Raw genomic sequence first — 20810 nt, 5'->3', positions numbered from 1 at the left:
GGCAGGTGGTTAGCTTAGCTTAGCATAATGACAGGAAACAGGTGGAATAGCTAGCCTGGTTCTGTCCATCTTAATAAAATCTGCCTACCAGAACTATATCTTGTTCGTTAAATCTATACAAGAAACAACAGTTTGCTGTTTTACCGGTTAGTGTTAGTGTGTCTCTGTCTATTTCTATTTAGACTATTTCTTGGCTTGACCAGTAACTTACTGGTGTCTCCACTGGTTGCCAGGCAACTGCTTCCAGCCAGAAACTAGTCCATCACAAAATGGCAAATTGTTGGTTTTAGACTTCAGATTTGGTTTAAACAAACCAGATATAAAGTGTTAATTAGTGAGCTTTAGCTTTAGATTCACTTTTTCAGTGAATTAGGAGAAGTTTTGTGTCCAACAGTTGAACATATGAAATAATTTTATATTTGGTTTTATGAAACGTTTATGAACGATAGAGAAGTGAGAAACAGAGAGAAGGAAAAGACGAAGAATCTATGGATATTTACATATTCATAGATTCTGGATTCAGTGAGGGCGGAATAGATGTAGTCCAACTTAAAAATGTTTTAGCTAGGCAATCAAACTTTTTGGTGGAACAACTGAATCAGACACAAATTATTATTACAAGCAGAGTATTTTTATATGTCTTAAACATTTCTGGAGGGAATCTTTAAGAATGAAAACATGTTTTCATTTCAACTTTTGATAGTAGACTCTCTGTGTGTAGACCTAAACCTATAAATTATAATATAGTTCTGTGTCCTTTTTCATTTCTAGACATTTTATTAAAATAATTGTCTCCTTTTCAAACAGTAAATTACTAAGCAAAGGATTAGTTCACCCAAATCCCCCAAAACACATTTTCTCACTTAGTCCTACCTCTAATGCTATCCAGCCAGATAGTTCTGAGATCTGTGGTGCTCAAAGCATTTCATTTATCAATACGCATGGTTAAATGTGCCAAAATTTGGGTGAACATTGCTATAGAAGCCAAATAATGTAAAATTCAGTATTCATCTATCATTTTAAAAAATCAATAGGATTGCCTTGCTCAGTACTTTGTAAATAGTTTGCATCTTATCTGTTTATCAACATTTCCTTTTATTTGGCAGAAACCCCAGACCGTATCATTGTATCGCTCTCTGGTTAATTTGACGCAGCTTCCCCTTCAATTATCCTGCACAAGGTTTGAATAATAACTTTTAATAATACCCCCAACAAAATAAAATTACCTTTTTTGCACATAAAGGCAGTTAATCTTATAAATGTCAAATGTTCAAAGTTATGAGTTTTAGCAAGTATTGGCCTTGACAGTCTTCTGTGCCAGTACTGATATGTAAAAAACTAAAACCACAGTCAAACTAATGAATAAGGTACATTTAACAAGCTTATTGTAGTTCCCAGCTGGATTGATACAAATAAAGCTACTGTGACTGAACTCAGCTTTACACTGTGACCTTGTTATGTCTTTTTTAAATAGTTATGCTAAACTTACCGAAACACAGTTAACATGCCTTTTGATTTGCAAGTTAGACTTACTCACCTATTTATTTCGGTATTAGTCTTTAAAGGCTTCAATACACCTTGAAAATAATATTGCAGAGATTTGAAACTTGCTTGAGATTTGTAATCTATCGAAGAAATAATAAACCCATTTAATGCAGAGAAGAAAAAATGTAAGTCTGGTCTGTTTATTCATCAGGGAAGGAGGTTTATAAAGCTTGTGGAGTGAGAACGTGAATGTCTGTATCTCGGCCATCTTTGCAGAACAAAGAGGATGTTGTTGCATCATTCAGTAAAGATAACAGCAAGGTCAGGGAAGTAGCTGTATGTAGAAAAAACACATTGAAATCCATGTGCGCTATATTTTTGTGAAAGTTACATTATTGTTTTATGGTGATCAAGTACACATTCTATTGAAAAGTCTGTTTTATCATCAATCAATTTCAAATGGACGGAAACCACTGGCTGCCTGGATAATTGGAAAAACAATTCCACAACAGCATCCTTTCCAAAATAATTAGCAGTTGTGTAAAGTTTATATGATCTCGGTTAACACATGCAAAACACAGGTACCTGTGAGACCTAACGTACTGTACATAAATAACAATAAAGGGATGCATGGCTGATTTAGCAGCTGAGTAAAGTGGGCAACTGGCACCAGGTTCACTTTTTGATTTTCTGTAGTAATTTGATTAATTGCAAATGTATTCATTTGTGGTAATATGCACCACCCAAGTAAGATATAAACTGAAATGACAAAGGCCTTATGTATGTATGTATGTATGTATGTATGTATGTATGTATGTATGTATATACTGTATATTTATCTGTATTACAAGCCCAACCACCTGCGACATACTGAGTCAGTGAAGTTCAATTTGAGGAATCCCATTTGTAGAGAAGCTTTTCATCATGCTGCAAAGAAAAATAACAGTTTAATGTTGTGCATTTATTGCATGTGTAAACAAAATGGCTGCTTTGTGCTTACATATTCATTTCTTGCAGATATAATATGATTTATATCGTTATATATCTTTCACACAGTTAAATTGCAGCATTGTTATCATAATACATGGCAGCGTTGACATTTTGGCACCCATCTATGAACCTTATCTTGATGGAGTGTTATTGTACAGAAAAACTCATTACTTTGAGTGCTTGGTTGCTTCATGGAAATGCTGTGTAGAGTCAATGAGTATTGCTTCACTCTGCTATAATCAAACTGTCTACAAGTCAACGTAACATGTGAATCAGTAAGAAAAAAAACCTTTGATAACAAAATGTCTTTTGTTAAAACTGTCACAGTTCAGCATCCTGGGGAAACAAGCACATTTGTTCAGTTTAGTTATGTTCAGTTATCAAGCTCCTCTCCTGTGGAATCAGGTCCCGGTTTGGGTTCAGGAGGCAGACACCATCTCCACATTTAAGAGTAGGCTTAAGACTTTCCTCTTTGATAAAGCTTATAGTTAGGACTGGCTCAGGTGAGTCCTGAACCATCCCTTAGTTATGCTGCTATAGGCTTAGACTGCCGGGAGACTTCCCATGATGCACCTCTTTCCTCTCTCCTCCTCTCCCTCTCCATCTGTATGCATTTTTATCCCATTACTGCATGTTACTAACTCGACATCTTCTCTCTCCTGTAGTTCTGTGCTTTCTCGTTTCTCTCCTCTCTCCTCCTGTCGCTTTCAGCAGGTATTTCTGCCTCCGGAGCTGCAGAGTCTGGATCTGTGGTTGTGGGCCACCTGCTGCCCCCGTGTTCCTGTTCGACAACTGCTACTACAGTTGTTGTCATTGGCTCTGTTACTAATACTGTCATTATTATTCCTATGACTGTCATTCCTATTATTATTATTATTTTATTAATATTAATGTTACCACTACCATTACATTATTACTATTTTTAAAATCCTAGGTTGTATTTGCATTGTGCTTTCCTCTCCCCTCTCTCTCTCTCTCTCTCTCTCTCTCTCTCTCTCTCTCAAAACTTAACATGGCAGCTGCTGATGGCCGCCCACCATTGAGTCTGGTTCTGCTCGAGGTTTCTGCCTCTTAAAGGAAGTTTTTTCTTGCCACTGTTGCCAAATGCTTGCTCATGGTGGGATTTGTTGGGTCTCTGTAAATATTATAAAGAGTACGGTCTAGACCTGCTCTATAGGAAAAGTGCAATGAGATAACTTCTGTTGTGAATTGGCGCTATATAAATAAAATAAAATTGAATTGAATTTGGGTTATAAGTGAGCAGGATCAAATTACTTAATTGCATGTAGAAATTAAGTTTTTCTCTAGATGAATTTCAGAAATGTATCAAACAAATTTGAGGAATACGGTGTAACCATCGCCAATAATAGATTTTAAACAGTATTTAACTATGTCCCATATGTCTGGCCTAATGTCATTTTCATCCCATAAAACACCAAAGTACCTTTATATCCTGATGTAAAAAATATGGTGGATTTTTGTGCTGTTGTTAAATTTGATAATACAATGATAATAATGACATTAAATTCATCAAAATGACAACATGCAGTGTCCTCATTTACATTTCTATCTATTTTTCTTCAGTAAGCAAGATCCATTCATTCCTAAAAAGTCTGTAGCATGTAATGTAACATGTCTGATAGGTGTTCAGTACAGGTAAATAACCAGACTGAATGGATACTGAAGTGCAGTCAGCATGGTGTCAGTGCAGTCACGGAGCAGGAACAGGCCGTTTGCAGAAAAGTGTAAAGATGTATGTCTGACCTGAATCTTCATCGTCTTCAAAGCGCTTTCTGTGCACAGCAGCTGCAGGTGGAGTTCACTCACATCCGCCTCTCACCCTGTTACTCAATACCACAGAAAAACTACACAGGCGGAGTATGTGTGTTTGTATGTGTGTGTGTGTGTGTGAGAGAGAGAGAGAGATTAGATTTGTAAAGAAGTACTGCAGGTGTTAGTTGTGGTCAACAGTTAATGCATAAACATATCATAATTAGATTAGATTCAACTTTATTGCCATTGCACAAGTACAAGTACTGAGACAACAACTTGCAGTTTAGCATCTAACCACAAGTGCAAAAAGCAGTAAAGTGCAGAGTAATCTGCATATGTATAAAGGTATATATAAATAACAGTGAGGGGTAGATATGGATATGCTAAGCATGTGCAGCAGTTACAGTAGGCAGTGCAGGTATAAGTATAAAGTAATGCTAATAGCGGACATTATGCAGAGGATAGACTGCTGGAGGTATGATATGAATACAGTGTATACACTGTAGGTCAGATATATTCAGTAGGGTGATAATGGTATGGTGATAATGTACAGTACACATGGGTATAATGATATGTATGTGAAAGTGGTATAAAAAATACTCAAAACTCAAAAACTGTTGATACCAACACGGCATTACAAGTTAGATTAAAAACAAATATCAAATGTTAAATTATTGACGTGTTGGCATGTGATTTCAGTCTGCAGTGGTGGAATGTAACTAAGTAAGTTTACTCAAGTACTGTACTTTTTTGAGGTACTTGTACTTTACTTCAGTATTTCCATTTTGCTACTTTATACTTATATCCTACATTTTGGAAGCCATTATTGTACTTTGTTGACAACATTAGTTACTAATTACTTTGCGGATTCAGATTAGTAATACAAAATATAAATCAATTAATAAATAATGATGTATTATTATAGATTAAGATACCCAGCAGTGCATAAAGTAGCTGAAATTAGCTCCACCTTTACCAGCAGTACCATTAATGATGCTTACACATTAATGTATCACTAATTATAATCCAGTAATGTATATTATTCTGAAATGGGCCATTCTGCATAATGAGTACTTTTACTTTTGGTACTTTGATGCTAATACTTCTGTACTTTTACTTAAGGAAGGACTTACTTGTAACAGAGTATATTTATATTGTGGTATTGCTACTTTTACTTCAGTAAAAGATCTGAGTACTTCGTCCACCACTGTGAGTATGAACATGGTCCAGATGCTGCCTTCACTTACTGCTGGGTAGCTTAAACATATAATTCTTTAGAGAGAAAATCTGTGAAATGAAGTGTGCTGTCTTTGTGAGCACTTTGTTATTTTCCGCCCCGACAGATGATGGCGCAATAAATCTTTTACACATTTACACATTAATGTAATACACATTTTCCTGTTATTATTAACATCAGTGCAGTGTTATATTTTAGAATATTATTAAAAAGAGAGCTGTGAAAATGTCAGCAATTCACATCTGCTGCTGCACAGATGTTAGTGTGCATCATACATTACAGTGTAACAATGTTCCTGTTGATGTAATGAGATGCTGTGTTGCAGCTGTGTGACAGTTCAACTTTTACACCACTAGATGGAGCTCTTGATGCACACATGCACAGATTAGCCTTAGCTGAAGGATTGGAGCTTCAGGGTTTATTGTCTATTACAGGGTTGTACACAGCGTTATGGGGCTGTTTTATGTATGAACAATGTAATATATTAAACAGTACTTACAATATCATTTTGTCACATTTTATTTCCTTTATCTTCTTCACTTTATGTGAAATTTGCATCTTGTGATCCACTCTGCAACTCTTTCTGTAGAGTTAACCTATTTTATTTTTGGCAAAAGGCAAATACAACATTAACACTACTAAAGAAAAAAATACAAACAAATAAATAAAAGTAAAAATCATTCATGCCACATATTCCCATACTTCTGCCAGGGTTTCAGTTAGTAGATTATTGTTTTATAGTAATAATAGAAAATATTAAGAAATGTTTAATGTGCACATTGATAAAAAACCCAAAGTGATGGAAAATCACAATTTCTTTTTTCTTCCAAATGCATGCCACAATAAGAAATATTTTCTAAAAATCCTAAAAATTAAACATTTGTCGCTTGACACATGACCTAACTTTCCACTACATTTCAGTAAAATCTGTAAAAAAGTTTTTGAGACAACCTGCTAACTAACAACCAGGACTGAAAACATGACCTCCTTGGCGGAGTTAATAAAGCAGCGGTAGACCAAAAACTTTTCCAATTTGATGCAGAATTTTCAGTCTTCAAAAGTTGTGTAAAAGTACAATGAAAATGAACACAAAGCACCATCCCCTTTGTTATATTTCTAATACAGGTGAAGCAGCCAGTTAGAGTTGTTTAAGAGACAGTTTCAATGTAAAAACTTTAATATTGTGCAACAACAGAAATTATATTTTGTTTCTTTTCGGTATAGAAATAACATTGTAGCTTCATGTTTCTGCTGCATATGAACACACAATTACTAATACTATTTCTCCTTCTGCTAATACTACTTCTACCCAACTACTACTACTACTAGCTCTGCTGTTGCTTGACTACTTTTTGTTCTCTTACTACTATCTTACCAATAATGATTGCTTAATCAGTAATGAAGAACAAGGATACAACCACAAATAACTGAGCGGTGAAAAGATCCTCACTGACGTCTGTTTTTATCCATCACCATTTCCCCTTTCCATTTTTTCCCTGTTTTCTTTTTCTGTTTTGTTTCGGGCTGTGTCCATCCAGTAATCACCAGGATTTATTATATGAATTTTTGTTAACACACAAGAGCTGAACTAATCCTCACCTAAGCCTTCTCACTCATCCTCCAGTAAAGGCCAAGATGACAGTAGGTGACATTGTGATATGCAGCCTCAGGTGTTAACCCTGCATGGTATTACTAAACAAAAAAATGTGTGAAATTTAAAGCAACATTGTTTTGTATTACCACTAAATTGTATCTCTACGTGTAATGTGAAAGGGTTAGTGACAAAGTGAAGAGAATTATCACCAATTCTGGAGCTCTTCAGCCTCTTTTAAATCCCAGTTTTGGTATCACTGCACACTGTATGGTTGAGTCTCACCATCCTCTCAGCAAAAAAAAGTCCACTGTAGGTATATGACCTTTTCAGGACTAAATAGTAGTAGGGGTGTGTTTGACCATTTCTGTAACTTTCTGTAAAGCAACGATCCAACATTCACACAGTGATTTGGACAGTCTGCAATGTCTGAACTTCTCTCTCAAGCTCTCTTTTCTTTCTTCTTTCTTCGTCATTTCTCACGTGAACAAACGTGTCCAAAGCATGTCCTCCAGGAGAGACTGACTGAACATGTGCATTGTTATCCCCATATTTAAACGATATTGCATCTCCCCCCTCTCTATGACGGCTGGCTTTTCACTCCGCCTTACAGTGTGGACCATAGACTGTATATAAAGATAGACGCCACGTCTCCACTTCCTCCCGCTGTACAAAAATTAAGCCCAGATACGGGGGCTGCCATCTTGCGCTGGTGACGTCATTTGTAGCCAGAGTCCGCGCAGTAGTGATCGGGGTTGTTAGCCACTGTATCGAGGTCCCGCCCACACACCCAACCGACTCAATCACGAGACGTCCTCAGCTGTTAATCATGAAGTGAATCCCCCTTTTTATAGCATCAAATAACTAACACTTGAACATACATCAGCGTTATCAGAACTACCTAAAATGACAGAAATCATCTTTGGAAAAAAATTTATTTGACGTGTACTTTGATTTTTTAGTTTGGCTCACGTCCCATCCACTAACATGGAGGGGGCGGGGTTTAAGGCCCTATACTGCAGCCAGCCACCAGGGGGCGATCGAGATGTTTTGGCTTCCCGTTTGGGGAGCTGTCATGTCGTCCATCTTTATATAGGCATTATATAGTCTATGGTGTGGACTTACAACTATGAACACTTTTGCCTTCCGAAGTGGTCAAAAAACAAGTTGTGCAAGGCAGTTATTTTAGAGCATAACCCAGCTTTAAAACTTTTGGCCTGCAGTATTAAAAAAAAAAGATGAATACAGCTTTCCACTCCTGGACATATTTACATACACGTTCACATTTCATATATGTTCATATTTCACTTAATTAAACATTTAAAGGAGTAGGACTCCACAAAGGCTTGGGTCCCCCCGTGTGTGCTCGTGTGTGTATGTGTGTGTGAGATTTGTCCCGCCTCCTCGCGGACCATGCGCGTGACGCTGCAGTGACGTCACGTGCAGCTCGTGTCTCCAGCAGCGGCAGGTTCTCTCCTCAGTCGCTCCGCTCCCACACTCCCAGACGGAGTTAACGGATCCTACGGTTGTTATTATGGACCGGGCTGTCCTCTAGACTCGTTTTTTCCCCAACTGTTTCCACTCAGAAATGGACAAACGATGTGTGAAAATGTCTCCGCTTCTTTTTCTTCTGCTCAACATTCACGTCAGTTTGGATTTTGTCTTCAAGAAAACTGATTTTTTTGAAGTTTGAAGCTACCGGCGCTCTCTTCTAAAGTGTGTGGGAATGTAACGTTAGTTCATCTCATTATCAAGCTAACATTTTAAATAACTTCCACAACTTTTGTCTAATGGATACATATACACAGCTGGAGTATTTACACACCTTTTTGTGATTTTTGATTTTTTTTTGGGGGGAGTTGGAAGTGGACTATTCTCATCCTGACAAGTTTTCATCACCTAAGCTAGCTAGCGGCGGATAATGCTATATTCAGATAATCTAAACTGTAATAGTAGTTTTGTTTCGTTTACGTGAATTGGAAACAATAATGATTTCGGAGGAGAGAAGCAGCCACGTAAATAAACAAGCCCTAAACTTCCCTGTGGGTTTACTGATCCGCTCTCCAAAGAAGCGCCTGGCCAAACTGGGGAGGAAACCCAGCAATGGATCTGTCCAGTAAGTCTTTCTGTAACTTAGTGCAGAGGTGGCAGAAGTGCTCATATCTTTTACTTAAGTAAAAGTAGCCCTTCTGTAAAAATACATCTTACATTCAAGATTTCATTCAAGTAAAAGTACAAAAGTAATAACAGCAAAATGTACTTAAAGTATTCAAGTACTTGTTGGCCAGAATGGTCCATTTCATTATATATATCATATTATTATATATATATTATTATATATATCATATTATTGGAATATTATTACTGATGCTTTAACACGTAAGCAGCATTTTAATGTTACAGCTGGAGCACATTTTAACTCCTTTATATACTGTTGGATAGTTTAATCTATAGCTCAGTATCATATTTTATAAATTGATCATGTGTTTTGTTTGTAAACATGTAATCTGCAAAGTAACTAGTAACTGCAGCTGCCAGGTAAATGTAGTGGAGTGAAAAGTACAATATTTCCCTCTGAAATGTACTGAAGTAGAAGTATAAAGTGGCATAAAACTGAAACACTGTAGTAAAGTAAAAGTGCCTGAACGTTGTACTTAAGTACAATACTTGAGTAAATGTACTTAGTTACTTTCCACCACTGCCATAGTGGTAACACTTTACTTTAACCCTCCTATTTAGCATTTCTAAGCACTATATAAACATTAACAAATGGTTTAAAGCGCACTGTAATGTTATTGTACTCAAATATTGGGACATTTGTAAGTGTTTATTAAAGTGCAGTATTTGTCAGTAAGTATAACCTCTCCCATGAAGACATAATTGAAATTATTACAACTGTGTTCCTCCTCCTGTAAGTCACCCATAAGTGGATGCTAGTGTATAAACTGTGTTTTGCTATATTGTCATTCATCTGTTTATACACCAGCATTACAGGAGGAGATACAGTTGATACAGTTGTTAATAAATACATTAATAAACACTTATATCCCTGATAACTACATTATAATGTGTACAAAAAAAAAACATTTATTAAATGCTTAGAAATGCTAAATGGGGGAAAGTCTCCTTTATATAAATAACATTATCTGTGTGTTATCACAAGCTCCAAAAGCAAAACACCACATTTGCAAAATTAATAATTTTTTTGACCACCTTTAATGTAACTTGGTAACTTAAGATTGAAAGTAGCTGTCATGATATGCACCATACATGCATGTAATACAAAAGTTATAAAAGAAACTAAATATCTGGAGAAAAATACATTATTGATGTCATTCTTATTTTATTTCAGGAGTATTTTGTGTTTTGTTTTTCATTATTGGATTTATGTCACTAATTATTTCATTACACTACAGCTTATATAGAGTTCATTAACCACTTCGTCTTTGCCTTATTGGCATAAGTAGAGATAAACCCACCCACTTAAACCCAGTTTACCCACCAAAGAAATAATTTTCCACCTTTGACATATATATTTAGTACCTAAATTAATATTTTAAGTAGTAGAAAACCCATGCGAGATATATTACAATGTTAAACGGAAAGATTATTATATATAAATTAAATAGTACTAGAAAAAGTTACCGATATCTGTGTCTGTAGGTGTTTGTGATCCTTGTGATGATCAGATTGGAGGTCATAGTTTAGCTCACCTTTTTATTTACCCATAAATCACTGTGTAGAGTCAGACACTGTGCTTGACTATTTCAGAAAGAGTTTGACCTGTCTGGATATAAAAAAGCCGCTTATTGGTACATATGCAGAATGACTGGTTATATATTGAAGGCCTGGCACTTCACATGGTACGTTATCTCACTGTCTTCTCCTCTGTTCCCTCTCAGGTCCAACAACTCGGACAGCACCGTCCGCTCCACAGAGAGCGTGGGTGTCCGGCAGCCAGCCAAGAGCAAAATCCGCCGCCACAATAACAGGCTTTCAACTGTTTTCAGCCACAGCCCCAACCTGCGGGACGGTGGACGCCGCGGCCAGGCGCTGGGCAGCGGTGACCTCCAGGCTGCAGACGACCCGGCAGAGCTGTCCAGTCAAATGTCTGTCCCCGGCATCCTGAAGATCTTCGGCAGCGACATCTGTCAGGGGACCAACTATAAGAGCGTGCTGGCCACCACACAGTCCAGTGCAAAGGAACTGGTGAAGGAGGCCTTGGAGAGGTGAGGGGTTCCCTTAAACTGGTGTGTGTGTGTCATGTTTTAGATCTGAGATAAAACATGTTAGCCAGACTCCATCTTACGGCCTCAGTTTTAGCTTGCTTAGCATGCTTCTGCAACGGCCTATTTCATACCTCAAATGTATTCAGAACCAGATTTTTGAGGTGATTTGACTTTTTTGTGATGCTCCTTATTAGATATTTACAGTACCAGCGGTGTAGCGTTTAAACAAATGGTGGTGTAGTGTTAATAGGGGAATCATTAAAGACATTTATCAATGACAACATGCTAACATGCTAATGTTATGCTTACCGTATTTACCATCTTAGTTTAGCATGTTTGCATGCTAATATTTGATAATTAGCAATTAACACAAACTGATGCTGATGGGAATGTCATTAGTTTTGCAGGTTTTAAGTCATAAACCAAAGTATTGGACAAATTAAAACTTTGACCTGATGATGGTGCTAGTATGAAAAGTTAAAGTGATTACAATTCATCCTGAGGAGAACATGAAGGTCTGAACCAAATTTGATTCCCATCAATTTTATAGTTAGATATTTCAGTCTGGACCAAAGTGGCTGACAGACTGACACTGCCATCCCTAGAAAAGTACGGCCTCCAGATTGTTGTATCAATAGTTATGCTGACCTAAAAACAGTGGGTTAACTCATTTCCTGAGGGTTTAACATCCACTACCCCCCTGTGGTCCTCTTGTCTAAATTTCTACCTTTGTTATTCAGGTACTGCCTAGAAAAAGAAGACGCCAACGACTACGTGCTCTGTGATGTGATTGGCAAGACAGGCGCAGATAACCAGTGGAAGAGGGAGTGTTTCCGGGTGGTGGGAGACAACGAGAAGCCCCTCATGCTGCAGTCACTTTGGAAACCCAAGGAAGGCTTCTCCAGGCGTTTTGAAATTCAGCTGAGAGCGAGCGTTGAAGAGCAGAGTTTAAAAGACAGAGACACAGTCACAGCAGGTATACATGTCAACACCTTCATATGTTTAGATTTTGTCCCTTGTCTTCTTCAGAGACCAAAGATTGTGCCTACTGTCTTTAAAAGGCACACATCTAACCATTTTTAGTGACGTTTTTAGTGACGTAGATACAACTCAGTGACACTAACATCCTTACGCCTGGCTAATCAGTCACTCAGTCTCTGTTGCGGTGGCATGGGGAGCCTTTATCCTTGTCTCTTATTGCAGGCTAACAGTCTACATTGTCCAGCTTATCACCAGCTAGAACAGGGGAGATGGTAGGCATGTGAGAGAGGTCAGGAGGAAACAAAAGCTGCAGTGAGGGTTAGAGGAGGTCAGTGTGGCCCCACTCTTATCTTTGTTTTATTGCAAGGGCCCATTAGGCCCCTGTGAAACATCAAGGCACTGCGCAGCTCTTTCCACTGGGCCTGTAGCTGCCACTCACTCACTGCTGTGTTATTCTTTCTATCGGAGCGCACTTCCTGCACAGTGGGGACTGTGCAGGACTGTTGACTTTGGTACGAGTTTGTTGTGGTTCTCCCTGCGTTAGACCAATATGCTGCTTCGCCGATACTGGTTTTTTAATTAGTATTATTCTTGGTACTACTGATGTGTTGGAGATTCCTCCGGATCGCAGCTTTGGATAAACAGGATAAAACCTTAAAATTAGATTTCTGTTGCATATTCTGCAAGTTTTTGAGAGTTAATTCTGCATTTACACTAGGAGTGGAGGGATTGTTGGGTCTCTGTGATTAATATTATAAAAAGTACAGTCTAGACCTGCTTTATATGAAAAGTGCAATGAGATACTTCTGTTATGAGTTGGCGCTATATAAATAGTCTGGCACATGTATCTCCCCCGAATTGTTTTTACACTTCGGATTTTGTGCAGATTAAACAAACGAGATATAACATGTTAATTAGTGAGCTTTTTATATGCTGGTAGGTTGTTACCTTTGGACAGAGCCAGGCTAGCTGTTTCCCCCTGTTTCCAGTCTTTATGCTAAGCTAAGCTAACTGGCTGCTGGCTACATATTTACTGTACAGATATGTGAGTGCCATCTTTGCTTTAAATGAATTCCATATATTGTCTCAATGCTGTTTCAGAGGGTTTCCCACCATCAGAAGAATACAATTATTGAGCAAACATTGTAAACTTAAATTTTATGTCATAAAAATGTTCAAATTGGAAGTAAATCAGCATCTAGTGACTGCAGCCTGAAATATCAATATTGGTCAATATCAGTCAAACCCTAGTTCTCATGGTCCTCTCATGTGTGATCCACCCTCCTCTCCCCTCACTGGCCGGGGCAAGCTGCCCTTTACCGCTACAGTATGAGCTTTTTGGGCACTGAGCCCAGTCTGTCACCACAATGTGGAAAACACCCATTTCCACAGCTGATAAGAGCGGCGGAGCTGCGGGTGTGAAGCCGGGACTCTGTGGACATTCCACGGTGCTTAATGGCTCCAAATGAGCTGAATAGTGTTTGTGTTACGTCAGGCCGACAGAGCGGCTGTTGGTATCAGATAGAGGTGGTCACATCTCACTTTCCCCCGCACATTTCCTCTCTTTCCTCTGGTTGTTTCATTTGAATTGGTGCCAATGCAGTGAACCGTTCTCTTGGAGTCTGTTTGATTGACCAGAGTGATTTCGAGGGGGGATTTCAGTCATTGTTAATTCTTTGTTTATGCTAAATAGGTTTCACTTTAAAACATCATTTTGTCCAATTGTTGTGCTTCTTCTGTTTACCTCCTTGTTAAAAAATCTGGGGAAATGACCTACCTGTACTGTAGGCATGGCTATGATAACGATACATAGCCCTCTAATTGCAACAGAATAATTTTTTTATTTACGAGCAGCAAAACCAAAGAGGCAAATGTTAAATGTATTTTTACATTTGATCTTACTCCAGTAAGGATTCATAAGATCTCGAAAGATAATTCTCCAAACTGTCCAAGATGCAAAAGCAAAGAAAGAATATTTCTGCATCTTTTGTGGCGATGTAAAAATTAAGTAGTTTTTGAAAAGCTATTCATGCTTTCACTGAATCAATGTTAAATATTGAGGTTAATATTAATCCTTGTCTGTATCTTCCAAATGCTCTTTCTCTTTCTAGATAATAGAAAATACAAGGTACTAATTATAATGAATTACTTTGCAAATAAATGTGTTGTGTTATCTTGGATCCTCCGACATTTAAGTTATTCCTCGATCGATTATCACAATTTTTACCATTAGAGAAATTCGCTCTAGAGGCAAAACTGTGGGTTAATTTTTTTAAAGGCTTTTAGGCTCCTTTTATTTCATATTTGGAAAATTTTAAGTTGTGAGGAGTTGTATTTTTATCTAAATGTGGAGGGTGATGCTGAATTGTTAGCTTCTGTTCAAGGGTACATTGGTTTATGTTTTTTCTTTGATTTTGTGTCTCTTGACATGTGAAGGATGAGGTGTGACTTATTGACAGTAAAGTCAAAATTAAGTAATTAAAGTGTGAATCCACAGAAATGTTTTTTATCGTATATTTTGTCTACATCTTTGACTATAAGTGGTCTTTCCTGTGTGTTTTTGACATCCAGACATCAGTTGTTTACTTTATTATCATGAACATGCAACAGTTAGTTTTTCATATTGTAAATAGTAACATGTTTATTAGGTTTGTTACGACACTACTCAGTTCATTTCCTTACCACGCTGTCTTCTTGTCAATCCAGGCATCAATGCTCAGGCTCGTAAGCTGCAGAAGAGCCGCTCCAGAGTGACCTCGCTGTTTGTGGACGGCAGCGGGGAGGACGTGGACGGACTCGGGATCTGGAGAAGTTTGAGTGAGATGGATCTGTCTGCGATGGGGAAGGAGGCCAGCCGGGTCCGGCAGAGCGCGCTCAGAGAGGATCCAGAGGCCGAGGCTGACAAGGAGGTCCTGCGGCTCGGCATGGAGAAGGAGGAGACAGAGAGCAGCGACGACAACACCACCCAGTACTCCATTCACCCGCCCTTTGAGTTCCCGTACTTCCTCCTGCTGCAGGGCTACAGCCACAGACAGGTGAGAGGGAGACGAAGGGAAGCGCTGCCTGATTATTAGTTAGCTTATGTGATAATGGGCTTAAAGTGGATAATGCAACATTTTAAACACTGATGTATAATTGTCAAATTAATTGGTAAACTGGTGTAATTAGTAAGTAAAGCTGCAACTAATGATTACATTCATTATCATTTCTTTTGATTATTATTTTCTTGATTAATTGATTAATCATTTGGTCAATAAAAATGTCAGAAAATAGTGAAAAATGTATGTCACAATTTTACCAAGGGACGTCTTCAGATGTCGTGTTTTGTCTGACCAACAGTCCAAAACTCCAAAATATTCAATTAACTATAATAGAAGATCAAGAACACCAACAAATATTCACATTTGAGAAGCTGGAACCATTAAGTTTTTGGCACATTTGCCAAAAAAATGACTTAAATGATTAATCAATGATCAGAATAGTTTCAGATTCGTATTCTGTCGATCGAGTTAATCGTTTCAGCTCCACAGATAAGACTTTGGTCATCATGACCAGCTGCATGTTTTTATACCAGCAATATTTCTCAGAATCAAGACTTATTTATCCCATAAACCCTGTTGCTTGCTAGCTAAAGATTCGTTGCTTCTTGTTTGTTTTCTCTTTTGCGTTTTACTAAATGTATCTTTGTTTTTTTTTCCTTTTCTTTTCAACGTAACAGCAGAAAACAGGAGCTGGATCGCTCTCTTTGTACTGTGAAGAAATGCAAAATTCAACCAGGTGGCACATATTGTCAAATGCAGTGTTTGGACCACGGGATGCTGCCCTTTTTTGCAAAACGGTCTCAGAGTGTGCAAAAAGCTGGTTTAGTCTCGTCAGAGGAAAACTGAGCTATTGGTGGGCTGTGTGGCAGTAATGTTAAGAAAGTAGCTTCTGTCGCTAACCTCTAATCTTTTCTGTGATCTCTCGTTTTAATAGTCAATATGGCCGATCACACAGCTGTTGTCATCCTGTAGTAATGCTGATTTGGTCAGATGACGTCCTGACCATAAAATAATGATTTTATCAGCACCGCAGCTTGAGAATGACTGCTGGTTGATGTGTAGTGTTTATGAGCCGAGATTAAATCACTGTTTCACACTCGTTGTCTAACAACAGAAGCAGAAAAATGTGTAAATGAGAACAACTAAAGACGGCTCAGTGTAGTTGTAGTCTTATTTCTTGAGTTGCGTAAGCGGATGTTTGAGTTTTGTTTGACTAAGACATTTTTAGTCAAATAGTCTTTTTTAGTCTAATGGAAAATAAGGTATGAGTAAATAGTTGTTACTGGAAAAGGATTGAGATATCACTTTCATTGCAATAATATTTACAAATATCCACCGGTCTCTAAACGGCACTAGATACAAGTATTTAATATATCCTTCTGCATTAATCTATTAGCAGAAGAGCAATTATACTGGAGAAATGTATTCACAGATTTTACAAGTAAGTCAACTAATGAATGAGTGACGATTAATAAGAAGACTGTCACGGTCTACTAAGAATTTCTTTAACAAAGGACAGTCCTGATGATTAATGTAATAATACATTTTGGTTGCATGATACACACAGCAGTTTAAATGAATAGTTTTTCTGATCTATCTATAGATTCAATTGTTGTCGTGTCGTGGAAAGTTTGTTCTTGAAGAAGGAAGGACTCCATTGTATATAATAGGCTCAGTGAAGACCTCACGAGGTCCTTGAAAGTGTGTTGGCAGTGTGAAGGCAGGCGGAGGCAAACACAAGCTAAACAAGTACATGAGAGTGTTGGATTGAACATCTTACGTTAAGAATAAAATCCCAGAGTCAGAGAGTAGGGCTTTGGTAACACAGGTGGTTATAACAGGCCAGAGAGGAAGGACACACTCAGAGCTTCACTGTGGATTTCTCAGAATGGACTACAGTGGTGCGAAGTGACTCTTCGCTTGAAGCTGACGTCCACGCAGGACGAGTCGTCTTTCATCATGTCTCAATGAAAGGACAAGGAACAGAGAGTGTTCACCACACAGTCAGAAGGAAACCTGCTCCCGTTTAAAACAAGAAGATAGCCCTGATTAAAGACACACTGTAGAGGAGGATAAACTACAGAGAAGCTATTCTTACAGTATATAAACAAACTCAGTGGGAGGCGGGCACTTCAACTGGTGTGCTGTAATCTACATACCAGTATACTTGATCAGGGTTTTAAACTGTGCCTCATTTGAAAACTGTTTCAAATATATCACCTCCAACACACATCTCAGTTTGAATTAGTTATTTACGCAGCTAATTTTTCACAGCAAACCAGAGTCAGGCTGTGGCTTTAGCGCGGCCCATTCCCAGAAACAGGAAGCTCTTTCTCGCAGTGTTGTTTAACCCCCAGCTGGTGGGGATTGCTGACTGTGCAGGATGCTGGTAGCACCACAGCAGGCTAAGAGCTGCAGCAGGCCTAATCTTACTCTGCAACAATAGGTCAACCCAAAGCCAAAGCAAAGGAACGAGGCATATCAGTGGTCATATAACAGGAACTGAAAGCCTTTATGTAAGACCATTAAAGTTTGTTATTGAAACTGTGTCTTCCCAGTTTGACTGGTGGAACGAAACTAATTAGGGCTGTAGCCGACGATTAATTTCATTATTTTCTTGATGAAAGAAAAGCACCAAATCCTCATATTTGAGAAGCTGGAACCAGGTCTGGCATTTTAGCTTAAAAAATTACAAAAAGAATCAATCGCTAGCAGCATGGCTCTAGAGATGGCAATGTCATGTCGTTCGGTCAGTCCACCACTTTGGTCCAGACTGAAATATCTCCAGTTATTGGATGGGTTGAGGACTTTGGTTGTCCTCTGACTTTTCATCTAGCGCCATCATCAGGTCAAAATCTGAATTTCTCCAATACTTTGGTTTATGAGCAAATACCTGCCTTTTAATAGTCTTAATAGTCATTTAAATAACTACTAGATAAAATATGATAAATGTCTTGGAGTGTAACAGTAATAGCAGTAACGAGCATTAGACACACTGACAGAATGGTCACTCAGTGTCCACTTTATCAGGTACACCTGTACAATCTATTACAATTCAATACAACAGCTCAGCCATAAATTATACCTTTACAAAGTTTATGTGTTCAGTTTTTTGGTGACATTGTTGGAAATGTGTAAATTATATGTTTTTTTACTGAGGTCGTAGTTAAAGGTGGTGTTGTACTGGACTACATTATACTGAGAGGTGTTTGTAATTTTTTGTCCTCCCCTATCTACATACATGAGAGGGGCAGACTATTAGAAACACCTCTGAATATAATGCGGTCCAGTACAACAAAACCACTAACTGGGACCTCAGTTCTAAAACACATGATTTAATTAACACCTCTGTGACAGTGTCAACAAAAACTGAACATTATAGGCATCAAGTAGTAGACTTTATGGCAGAACAGTTGTATGTTGTATAAGTAGCAATTAATATCTGTTTGGAAAGTATGAAACTTCTCTAACCCCCTTTTGTATGTAGGAGATAACTACTACTATGTAGTAGCACTACGTACACATTAAGGCTCCCAGCTCTTACCAGCACAGATGATGCTGTATCATCGCCTGACTTATGGTCTTAACGTGGTGACCCTGAGGTCACGGACATCACCGACGTCTCGCTCATAAGCCCTTCCTTTCCTGTCTCGCCTCACGCTGCCAGTGCAGGTTGTTCGTACACCAGCTGACCCTGCTGCTGTTCACACGCACACTGCTGGTTCGTTTCCAAAATGTTACACAAGAAAATCAATCCCATCCTACACGTTGACTCTCAATTGGAAACAGGGTTTGCATCAAGAATATGTGTTTAAACTTGCGCTGAAGCGATTAGTCGATCGACAGAAAATGTATCCGCAACTGTTTTGATCGATTAATTGTTTAAAGGTTCTGTATATGAGATTCTTAATGTTAATATAGCAGCAAACAACTATGTGCTATGTAAAGATATAGTGGAGTAATGGCGTCCTGAATGACATCACAACTCCTCTGCCTGTGTTGTCATCGCAGCCTCTCATGCGTGTGCATGTTAGTGCCTGTGAGTCTCTCCGTGTGAAACTGAGGATTGAGGAGAGCGCTATATATCTGTAACTCGGTGAATTAAGGATTTATTTCGACCAAACCAGAGTTGGTGATTGTTGGAACAGTGGAAAGACTAACAAAGATGGCTATGATGAGTTTTATTTTGTTTCTGTAGAGTTTGAATAAAGTGTGTATACCGATGATAATAACGATGATCAGCGAGTGGCAGTGAGTGTCGCATACAGCTCCTGTAAGTCATTTTTCAAGCAGCTCCAGTGTGAGAATTGGTTGCTATTTGGTTGCTTATAGTAAAATAAATATCTCTGATTTTTGGACCGTTGGGTTGATAAAACAAGACATTTGAAGACGTCCCTTGGGTACTTTTTAGTATTTTATAACAATTTATAGACCAAATGATTAATTCTTTAAGTCATTTTTCAAGCACAAGTGCCAAAAATGACCTAGAGTAGCTTCTCAGTTGTGTGTTTCTTCCTATTATGTGATAGTAAACTGAATATCTGGGTTTTGGACTAGTTGATCAGACAAAACAAGACATTTAAAGTCGGAAAATAGGAAATTGTGACTTCTTTTACCAATTTCTGACATTTTAGAGACCAGTAGGTTAATGGATTAATGGAGAAAATAACTGGCAGATTAACGGATACCAAAAATCATTGTTATCTGCAGCCCTAAATTAAACAAAACACTTTTTTATTGCAGGATTTTGTCATCTACCTGATGAGTGGGACCACCACCATCTTTGGCCGTTGCAGGGAGCACTGCAACGGAGAAGATGAGGAGAGATTAAAGATCGACATCCTTCTCTTTGCACCTGACGTGTTGCCCCAACACTGCTGTGTCAGACGCCTGGACTCTAACATCCCAACATCCACAGGGGAGCACAAAAAGTCATTGACACTGCTGAAGCCCCTCCACGGTGCTCCTGTGACCAGAAATGGTTTCCTCCTTAAAGAGGAGGTGGAACTGAACCCAGGGGATTTGGTGGGCTTGGGCAAACACTACCTGTTCTTGTTTAAGGATCCTACCAGCACATCAGGATCCCTCCAGACTCCTCCTTGGATGACCAGACTCTGCCCGAACTCTGACACAAAGACGTCATCCTCTTGTTTATCATGTGGCTCCTCTATCGCCATCAAAAGGTTTCAGAGGAAGCCTTTACCGCCTCGTTGGAGGGACCTGGAAGGCACAGAGGCCTTGGTAAAGTATGAGCTGGAGCAGGAGGACAGGGTCCTGCAGGAGATTTTGGATATGTTGGACCCCAGTGGAAATGAACCAAAGCTGACGCCTGCTTTCCTGCTGAGCCTGTGCATCCAGCACTCAGCCTCCACGTTCCAGCTGACACACTTCAGACAACTGCTGCTCCGGATAGCCAGCCAGATCCAGCTCATTATGTGGGTAAGGTAAACTCTGCTTTGTTTAATAAGTGTGTATTCAGCACT

General features: G+C 38.6%; 1 protein-coding gene across 1 annotated transcript in view; it reads left to right on the top strand.

The window, feature by feature from the left end:
* Positions 1–8550: 8550 nt before the first annotated feature.
* Positions 8551–20810, top strand: part of si:ch73-281f12.4 (Ras-associating and dilute domain-containing protein-like) — a 34566-nt gene continuing 22306 nt past the window's right edge. Inside the window, exons 1-5 of the mRNA XM_044181719.1 lie at positions 8551–9192; positions 10979–11305; positions 12046–12281; positions 14993–15321; positions 20071–20766. Of these exons, the coding sequence (XP_044037654.1) occupies positions 9065–9192; positions 10979–11305; positions 12046–12281; positions 14993–15321; positions 20071–20766 (1716 nt within the window). The 5' untranslated portion in view covers positions 8551–9064. The remainder of the gene's footprint in view (positions 9193–10978; positions 11306–12045; positions 12282–14992; positions 15322–20070; positions 20767–20810) is intronic.

The sequence above is a fragment of the Siniperca chuatsi genome, linkage group LG21 (genome assembly GCF_020085105.1).
Source record: "Siniperca chuatsi isolate FFG_IHB_CAS linkage group LG21, ASM2008510v1, whole genome shotgun sequence".
NCBI classification, from domain to species: domain Eukaryota; kingdom Metazoa; phylum Chordata; class Actinopteri; order Centrarchiformes; family Sinipercidae; genus Siniperca; species Siniperca chuatsi.
The sequence above is the reverse complement of the archived record's forward strand: the minus strand, read 5'-3'. Positions and strand labels throughout refer to the sequence as shown.